We start from the raw sequence: 10,174 nt of genomic DNA on the forward strand, positions 1-10,174 counted from the left end.
GTACCCAGACCCTCCCACCATGGAGACACTATGGGACTGGCAACACCATAATGTACTTGAATGCCATTGGCCATGGCAAGGAGTGGGAATGTTGATGAGAAGAGGCCTGCAGCTCATGCCAGACTGTGAAGAGAAATGGGGGTGCCAAACTCCGATGCTCACCTTCAGACTGTGTGTCACTGTAGGGACTCTGGGGCTGACTCGAAGCTGTTGGGAGGGAACCTAGAGCCGGGGAGGGCGCGCCGGGGGACATCACCGGGGCTGCCGGGTATGTGAAGTGCCTAATGGGGGAGGCACGCTGGAGCGGCCGGGGCCGTCTGGGCCAGGACCCGTGGGGGGGCGGCTGCCGGCTGCCGGCTGCCATGTCTGCGCGCCGGCGTTTGATATCTCCATTTTCTCTCCAGCTGCCGGCAGTGCCGGCACCGTCTCCGTCCCCGCCGCCTCCGCGCCCTCCGCCCCTGCATGCAGCCCCGCGGCAATTCCGTCGCGCACGCCCAGCCGCGAAGCCGCCTCCTGTCATGAGGAACTGCAAGATGGTGCGGGTGGCCAGCGTGTTGGGGCTGGTGATGCTCAGCATCGCGCTGCTCATCCTTTCTTTTATCAGCTACGTCTCGCTCAAGAAAGACAATATCTTCAGCGTTCCTCGTGCCGCCAGCCCAAGGGGGCCCCGCATGTACATGTTCAGGTGAGGGCTCGGCTCGGTATGGCTGCCACGGCCCGGCACGGCTCGGGGACAGGGAGCCGCCCCCCACTCACTCCCGGGCTGGCACTGGGGTAGTCCAGGCGCACTCGGAGGGAAGACCCAGGGAAGTCCCCACGGCCTCAGCGGCGGCTCCCCCCGCGTCGCGTTGCGCCCAGCCCTGGGCCTGCGGTAAGCGGGCGGCCCCCGGGACCGGAGGACACCCGGGCCGCGAGTGTCAATCTCGGTGCCTCGGAGGTGCTGCAACGTGATCACGTCACAACACGGCTCGGTACGGCCTGGCACGGCCCGGCGTGACTTAATACAGTCCTGCACGACTCAGCTTGGCTCAGCCTGGCACGGTTCAGTCCAGCCCGGCCCTCGGGAAGCGGCGCGGCTCTGCCGGCGCTGTCCGTGGTGCAGATGGCGGTCGGACTTGACTGGTGACGGGATGTGGTCTGTGTGTGTCCGTGTTTGTGTGTCCCTGTGTCTGTGTGAGTCTGTGCGCACATTTCCAGGTCCCAGTTTGCGCTGAATTTCCTGGACCCCTCATTTGTTCCCATTACGAACTTGCTGGGCCACGAGTTGCAGGAGAAGCCCTCCAAGTGGGTGTTCAATCGGACGGCATTCACAAAGCAGAAGTAAGTGCAGAGCTCATCCCGCTTGTCCCCCTCTCATTTTCTCTAGGGTTGTCTCCTACTCCTGAGTATTTGAAACAGTACAATCAGGGACTGCTAAATACTCTGAATTCTGAGTAATTTGCCATCAGTGAGAGACAAAGGCTGAACCAGAGCATTTTCCTTTATGTTTTCATTTTGGAAGAATTTATTAATTCAGAGCGGGACACCAAGGTGCAATACGCATCCTTCTACCAAATGGAACGTGACCCAGTTTCCCAGAATGCAAGTAACATTGTTATTTCTTCAAGATCAATAGCTGGTTGCTTAAAACTCGAAACAAATCAGACTGTAGCAGCCATGAAGAGTCATGCTCATGGAGGGCAAAACATGCCCAGCAGTTCTGAGCAAGTGTAGTGGGGCTTCCAGCTCCACTCTAGGTGTAGGGTGGGCAGACGGCAGTTCATTGGGGGCCACCAAGCACAGACCCTCCTGAGATGCCTTCACTGCACATTGACTTTGCCTCCTGTTTGCAGGTTCATGGCCACATTGCACTGTTGCAATAGAAAGAATTTCATGGTTCCTTAAGCTTTCTCAAAGTTTAATGAGAAACAAGATGGGCTTTTATTTTCTTCACTGTGATGTGAAAATGGTGATGTCTTCCCAGCCTCTGTTATTTAATGGCTTTACTGCAGTATGTATGTATACAGCAATAAAGATGTAAAAGAAAAGGAAATCCTTTAACCGTTTAATATGGCTACTACCATTTTGGATGCTGATTTTATCTGCCTGCCATTTTAGAGGCCACATTGTGACTCTGCTCGCATGTCCTATCTGAGGAGCCCACAAGCAGCTGTGGGCCATTGAGAGGAGATGGCACCCTGCTTGCTCCATCCTTTCCCTGAGATCTCCCAGGCTGGTGTGACAGCATCCACCCCTTGGTATGGCCTAATTCTTGGCATCATTGCTTTATCCTTAATCATAGAATCATAGAAGCATAGTATAAACTGTGTTGAAAAGGATCTCAAAGATCATCTAGTTTCAACCCCCCTGTCACGGGCAAGGTCACCAACCACTATACCAGGCTGCCCAGAGCCACGTTCATCCTTGCCTTGAATGCCTCCAGGGACAGGGCATCCACAACCTCTCTGGGCAACCTGATCCAGTGTGTCACCACCCTCTGTGTGAAAAATCATAGAATCACCAAGGTTGGAAAAGACCTACAAGACCATCCAGTCCAACCATTCACTTGTCACCAATAGCTCTCACTAAACCATGTCCCTCAACATAAAGTCTAAATATTCCTTGAACACCTCCAGGGTTGGTGACTCCACCACCTCCCTGGGCAGCCCATTTCAGCACCTGACCACTCTTGGAAAAGCAGCATTTCCTAACATCCAGCCTGAATCTCCTCTGGCACAACTTGAGGCCATTCCCTCTAGTCCTATCACTAGTTATATGAGAGAAGAGGCCAACAAATAACTCCGTGTCACCCCACTGATGATTTGAGCTAATGCCTCAGGATCTGCCTTTGCATTTGTCTGTCATCCATAACCCATAATCAGGGGACCTAGTAGGACTCCATTAATGCTTAGACATTGGAGGATGCGAGCTGGAAGAAAGGTTGTTTTACATAAACGAGAAAATAGAGTGGTATTGATTTTCTAATTTTATGCCCCACTAGGAAAATTCCTGAGCAGGGTTGGTGGGATTTTCTGTTTTTTGTTGTTGTTGCTGGTTTTTTTATGTTTGTTTTTTCATTTGTTTGTTTTTGTTTTTAAGTATTCCTAATAATGCTTGTGAAAATGTTGGCATGTTTACTCAAATAAGACATTAAGGAATTACGTTTACATAAAGGGAGACAGTGACTGTCATTTGTTTTGTGACTCAAAACTTCCTAATGAGAATATATGGGATACACACATTTAAAAAATCAACTGCATTACATTTAATACGATGGAATATTCTGAACTTCTTGGTTTTGCTTCAGATATCTCATGACAAACAAAATATCCATCATTACCATAAATCCATGGTCCAGTACTGAGAGTGAAATGTGTGCAGAGAGCGGGAGCAGAACAAAACCCATTCACCAGGCATGTGTCACAGCACAGACAGAAATGTGTTTCACACTACACTTCAGGAAGGTGGATGTGGGAAATGTGTCCTCTTAGTTATATGCCTCACATTTAAACAGAGAATGCAATATTTTAATCCTGACACTTTTCCAAGAGCCACAGACACATCTGTAGCTGGCATCAGTCAGTACAGCCCAGTAAAACCAAGCAGAGCACTGGATGAGGAGCTCCATCATTCCTATCTTTTTATATTAATTTTAAAGTCATTACATCACTGCATTGCTCAGTAAATTGCTTTATAATATTCTATAAAGAAAAAAATAAGTATAGCTGGAAATAAATCTCTCCAACGCAGACAAAAGGAAAATATAACTCAGTGACTCAGTGTTTTCTTTTTTCTATTTTATTTTAGGCAAGAAATCCTTCAGTATGTCGATGTCATAAAAAATTTTTCTTTGACCAAGAATAGTGTCCAGATTGGACAGCTGATGCATTATGATTATTCCAGCCATAAGTATGTTTTTTCTATAAGTAATAACTTCAGATCGCTGCTTCCAGATGTGTCACCGATCCTGAATAAGCATTACAACGTTTGCACTGTGGTTGGAAACAGTGGAATCTTGACTGGAAGTCAGTGTGGGCAAGAAATAGATAAATCTGATTTTGTTTTTCGCTGCAATTTTGCTCCAACTGAGGCATTCCAAAAAGATGTTGGAAGGAAAATCAATCTCACAACCTTCAACCCCAGCATCCTGGAAAAGTATTACAACAATCTTTTGACCATTCAGGATCGCAACAACTTCTTTTTAAGTTTAAAAAAGCTTGATGGAGCCATTATTTGGATTCCAGCTTTCTTCTTCCACACATCAGCAACAGTCACTAGAACACTGGTTGACTTCTTTGTTGAGCATCGAGGCCAACTAAATGTCCAATTGGCATGGCCAGGAAATATAATGCAGCATGTTAACAGGTGTGTATTTCTCTGACATTTAACTTGTCAAAATATGTATTTCTCTCTGTACAAATGCAATTATATTTATTTTCCTAGTCATGCCTAATCTGAAAGGCATTGCCTAGCCAGTCAGGACCTGACACTGCTTACAGAGCAAATACAGTTCCATCATTGCTTTAGTAAGTGTTCCAGGGTCTGTGCCATCATGGGACTGCTCCCACCATGGCTTTTGCAGAGGCAGGAGGAGTGCGGAGGAGTTGAATGAGATTCTGCATAAGAAAAGTACCATTTATGGAAGAAACTTGCTCTCAGGTAGCAAACGGTGCCAGCAGACATCTGCAGAGTGATCTAGGCAAATCTATAGCCATTCACACAAGGATAACATTGCCACATCTTTAGCAAATGCACATGTAACCAGGAGTAAGGAGATCTGCTTTTCCAGGTGGAAAACCAAAAACACATGCAGAAGGGGTGGTTTATTTGACACCTGGCCTGATGGTTGCAGATGGGTCCCACCTGTCTCAAAGGGGAAAATGAATCCTAGCCCAGGAGCTGGTAGGGCTTGTTGAGAGGGCCTTAAACTAGGTATGAGGGAGAAGGGGATAAAATGAAGCTTGCTGCCAAAATAGGATGAAGAGATGGACAAGGCATTCTACAAGGAACTGTAAGAAGTTTGCACAATTGCCAGCCCTTGTTCTCATGGGGGACTTCAACTTCCCTGATATATGCTGGAAATACATTACAGCACAGAAGAAGCAGTCTAGGAAGTTTCTAGAGCATGTAGAAGATACCTTCCTGATACAGCTAATAAGAGGTGCTCCACTAGACCTGCTGTTCACAGAGAAAAACTGATGGGAGATGTGGTGGTCGGGAGCTGTCTTTGGCAGAGTGACCACAAAATGGTAGAGTTCTCAATTCTTGGTGAAGTCAGGAGGGAGGCCAGCAAAACTGATACCTTGGACTTCTGGAGGGCAGATTTGAACTGTTCAGGATACTGGTAGGGAGGGTTCCTTGGGATTTGGTCCTGAAGGGTAAAGGGGTTCACAAAGGCTGGACACTTCTCCAGAATGAAGTCTTAAAGGAACAGGACTAGGCTGTCTCTGTGTGCCATAAGATGAGCTGACAGGAAAGAAGACTGGTGTGGCTGAACAGGGAACTCTTTCTGAGGCTCCAGGAGAAAAAGAGTCTACCTCCTGAGGAAGAAAGGACAGGAAACTTGGGGGGAGCAGAAAGAAGCTGTGAGGATATGCAGAGAGAAAATCAGAAAGGCAAAAGCCCAGCTTGAGCTAAACCTGGCCTTTGGGGTTAATAAGAAAAAAAAATTTTACAAATATATTAACAATAAGAATAGGGCTAAGGAGAAACTTTATCCTTTACTGGATGTGGCAGGGAATATGATCACTGAGGATAAGGAAAAGGATGAGGTTCTCCATGCCTTCTTTACATCTATCTTTAAAAGTCAGACCAATTACCCTTGGGGTACTCTATCTCCTAACCTGGAAGTCTGGAAGGGGGAGCAGAATAACCCCCCCCACAATTCAGGTGGAAACAGTTAGAGACCTACTACTCTACCTGGACTGCTACAAGTTCATGGGGCCGGATGGTATCCACCTGAGGGTTCTGAGGGAGCTGGCAGAGGTGATTGCCAAGCTACTTTTCACAGTCAGTGTTCTTGGTCAATTGGAGAGGTCCCAGAGGGCTGGAGGCTTGCCAATGTGACTCCCATCTACAAGAAGGGGTGTAAGGAGGATCCGGGGAACTACAAGTCTGTCAGCCTGACCTCAGTATCAGGAAAGGTTATTGAACAGATCACCTTGAGTGGGATAACACAGCATGTATGGAGTAACCAGAGGATCAGGCCCAGCCAGCATGGGTTTGTCAAAGGCAGATCCTGCTTGATCAACCTGACCTCTTTCTATGATCTAGTGACCCTTCTGGTGAATGAGGAAAAGGCTGTTGATGTGGTCTACCTAGACTTCAGCAAAGCCTTTGACACTGTCTCCCACAGTATTCTGGAGAAGCTGGCAGCCCGTGGCTTGGACAGGTACACTCTTTGCTGGGTAAAGAACTGGCTGGATGGCTGGGCCCAGAGAGTGGTGGTGAATGGAGTTAAATCCAGGTGGTAAGTGGTCACGAGTGGTGTTCCCCAGGGGTTGGTATTGGGGCCTGTCCTGTTCAATATCTTTATTGATGACCTTGATGAGGACATTGAGTGCGCCCTCAGTAAGTTTGCAGATGACACCAAGTTGGCTGGAACTGTCAATTTGCCTGAGGGTAGGAAGGCCCTGCAGAGGGATCTAGACAGGCAGGATTGATGGACTGAGGCCAATGGGATGCGGTTCAACAAGACCAGTCCTCCACAACAACAACCAGGTGAAGGAGCACAAATGTTATGAGGAGTGGCTGAGAGAACTGGGATTATTCAGTCTGGATAAGAGGGGGTTCAGAGGAGGTCTTATTTCTCTCTACAACTCCCTGAAAGGAGGTTGTGGCAAGGTGGAGGTCAGCCTCTTCTCACATATGACTAGTGATAGGACTATAAGGAATGGCCTCAAGTTGCACCAGGGGAGGTTCAGGTTGGATATTAGGAAAAACTTTTCCGAAAGTGTGGTCAGACACTGGAACAAGTTGCCTAGGAAGGTAGTAGAGTCCCCGTCCCTGAAGGTGTTCAAGAAACATGTAGATGTGGTAATTAGGAATGTGGTTTATTGGGGAAATATTGGTGGTAGGTGGATGGTTGGACTGGATCATCTTGGAGGTCTTTTCCAACCTTAATGTTTCTATGATTCTAGGGAGACCTCAAAAGAGAATTTTGATGAGAGTGCTAAAATGGTTTTTCTGCATTCCTGTTCTTTACAGAATGTCCTGAACAGCCTTACCTTACTCAGGTTATCAGCTGTGAGCATTGATTGTCTCCATGCAGTAGCATTTTTGGTGGTCTCCATTCAGTAATATTTTTTTTTTCTTACAACAACCCCATGGTATTACTTGTACCCTATACTAACATGCCTTTGTTTTTATCACAGATACTGGAAAAACAAACACTTGTCACCAAAGCGGCTGAGCACAGGTATTCTCATGTATACCCTTGCTTCTGCCATCTGTGAAGAAATTCACTTGTATGGATTCTGGCCCTTTGGGTTTGACCCCAACACAAGGGAGGACCTCCCATATCACTACTATGACAAGAAAGGAACCAAGTTTACAACCAAGTGGCAGGAGTCCCACCAGCTGCCTGCAGAGTTCCAGCTCCTCTATAGGATGCATGGTGAAGGACTGGCCAAACTGACCTTATTGCATTGTGCCCAAGAACCTAAATCTTGGAGTCCCAAATGATGGTCTAAAATGTGCCCAAATCTGAGTTAAATGTTCTTCAGATACAATTCTAAAAGAAATATATATATATACTCACCCTAATATATTTTCCATAATATAAAGATGCTTTTTAATCACCCTTGTCACCATTCATCAAAGGGTTTAAGCATATTTAGCAATGCAGAAGCATTTATCAAATTCTGTGGATGCTATTCATGCAGCCGCACAGCAAAGGTGAAATAGTTTGCTTTTATACATATGCTATTAAATCTGTTTTAAAATATTTTCATATTTCAGCATTCCACTAAATGCCTCTAAACATCTTAATTTGATTGTTCCTTTCAGATTAGAACTAGAATTATGTTTTTCTCACATATATTGCTATGAGTAGTTCAGCATACGTAGACTTGCCTTGGCCAATTGAAAAAACCACCCCAAAACCCCAGTTGTCACTTACAAGTTCCTCAGTGTGGAACCCCACTTCCACTGCTTGCATATTTTTGTATTTACTGAATTTTACTTTTTTTTTTTTTTTAAGAACAATATGGAGGTCAAAATATGGCTTGTACCTGGCTGTGTGCCCCTCTGTGTGCCCCAGTGAATGTGGAGAACGAGGGGATAGGATTCCCAGCCCAGATAACTGCATAGGAAAGCATCCCCCCAACAGCCCCACTGGCACCAGATCAGAGGGGAGATGGAGTGAGGTTGGGGCAGCCCAATTTCTTAGAAATGACCTTGAGAGGGAAGCGAGCACAGTGGGAATACAGAGAGTAAGAGATGTGATTCCCAGTGTCCTCTTTCACATTGTTAAGTTCCCAGTCAGACAACTGAATTAGTGGTCTCATGTTGCAGTCAAGAACAGATATTTGGGAAGATGCAGCTTTCTAAGTACCTTTGATGGTCAGACTGGTTGCAGAAAAGATAAATCTTAGGGTTGCTTGTGTTTGAAAATCTTGGCCATGATGCCTCAGGATAAGGGAGTCTGTAAAGCAACTGTTTTTCTTATTAAAACAAGTATGCTTCAAAGTATTTTAACATTTTAATATTATTCTGTATGATGCTGAGAACTGATTATACACTGGAAGAAGATGCAAAAGGCAATTTAAAATCATACCTTAAAAGTGCACATTTTAGTGCACAGCACCCACACTTCAGGGGAAAAATGACTGCATCTGGCACACAACCAAATTGGGCATATTCCAGCAGGGAGGAAACTTCACCCCTCTGCACTGGCTATGAATATTGAAAGTTTTAAAGCCATTTTGAAAATGCCCTGTTCTTCCCTATTTTAATTATGCAGCATTTTCTGGCTTTTACTTTAGCAATGGGCATTTGGAGCTGCAAAGGGGCTCAGATGCACTCTGGCACCACCAGCCTGGCACCCACAACTTCAGACATGCTTGTGCAGGAGGCTGATGGCTGCAAAGTTCCTTTCCCAAGGCACAACAATCCCATATCAGCCCTTGGGCACTGCTAACTTGTCTCACTGCCTGCACTCGTCACTGCTCATAGAACAGAGCATGACTTGTAGCAAGCATCCTTAAGGAGACATCGCTGTGAAGCAACACTAGTTCTATGCTGTGTGGTGCTGTGTGATTTATTACTAATATTGCCATTTATTATTTGTGTTGTAGCAGCAGCAGGACAGGGAGCACCCATCTCTGCCAGACACTGTTCCCTGGGTGCCAGAACACACCCAAAAGCAGATAAACAGAAATTTCACAGGGAAGAAAGGGTTCTGCAGCAGTTGTTAATGACATATAGTGATTAGTTATTTCCAGTGCAATTTGTCATTGAGCTGTACTGGAGATACATGCTGGCTAAACCTCCATGTTAGGGTCTCAGCATAGTGCCTGAGGCCACTGGCTTTACCTGGTGTCCCTCAGCCTCAAGGTGCTGTCCAGGTTGTATTGATGGAGGTGAGGTGCCAGCACCTATGTCCAGAAGGAGGTGGGGGGTTGGCTTGTGTCTCAGTGAGGCGATGACCCAAAGGTGCAGACAAAAAAAAGGAATAAGAAACAGAGGCTCCTTGAAGAAACACCTTTTCAGGGCAGAAAATGGTGTTCTGGTTAAAATCGCAAGCATGCTTCTGCCTGGCAAACCTGACTCCCTGCTCTTGGATCTGCCAGTTGCAGCCTTAGTGTCCAGGACAGCAAATCCTCTCTGCATTCATTAACATGTTAGCTAGACTCTTCCTTCCCCTTTGCTTGACCCTCAACCTTCCCTTCTCTGTCTATCGAAATGAATTCCTGATGTTTCAGGGAAAATATTCACTATTATTTCTGAATGTCTAGACAAAAAAATATAGCTAAATGAAAGCACACAATGCAACATGATCAATTATTGCAAGTACAAAACCTTTCAGCTTACAATATTAGGTGAAGCTCTAGGGAAAGGGCTCCTGGTGGCAGCCACGAGGTGATGACACTGCAGGAACATGGGGATGGCCCACAACGGAGATGAGAATAGGGTGGTGATGGTGCTGGGACAGAGCCATCAAGTGGAGAATGGAAGGAAGAGGTGTATATGGAAT

The 10,174-nt window shown here is 46.2% G+C and overlaps 1 protein-coding gene across 1 annotated transcript; it reads left to right on the top strand.

Moving 5' to 3' along the window:
- The first annotated feature begins 362 nt into the window (after positions 1–362).
- Positions 363–7,662, top strand: LOC122168719 (sia-alpha-2,3-Gal-beta-1,4-GlcNAc-R:alpha 2,8-sialyltransferase-like). The gene is made up of 4 exons (XM_042834268.1): positions 363–685; positions 1,198–1,320; positions 3,787–4,344; positions 7,353–7,662. The coding sequence occupies exons 1-4, from the start codon at positions 363–365 to the stop codon at positions 7,660–7,662; spliced, it is 1,314 nt and encodes a 437-aa protein (XP_042690202.1).
- Positions 7,663–10,174: the final 2,512 nt, after the last annotated feature.

Source organism: Centrocercus urophasianus, unplaced genomic scaffold (genome assembly GCF_019232065.1).
Source record: "Centrocercus urophasianus isolate 14NV4802_14NV808 unplaced genomic scaffold, USGS_Curo_1.0 seq_442, whole genome shotgun sequence".
Taxonomy (NCBI): Eukaryota; Metazoa; Chordata; class Aves; order Galliformes; family Phasianidae; genus Centrocercus; species Centrocercus urophasianus.

Bases quoted from the DNA above. Each gene is read 5' to 3' on its own strand.
- LOC122168719 (XM_042834268.1), top strand. From the start codon at position 363: ATGTCTGCGCGCCGGCGTTTGATATCTCCATTTTCTCTCCAGCTGCCG. The intron at 1,321-3,786 runs GTAAGTGCAGAG...ATTTTATTTTAG, and splicing joins ACGGCATTCACAAAGCAGAA to GCAAGAAATCCTTCAGTATG. The intron at 4,345-7,352 runs GTGTGTATTTCT...TTTTTATCACAG, and splicing joins ATAATGCAGCATGTTAACAG to ATACTGGAAAAACAAACACT.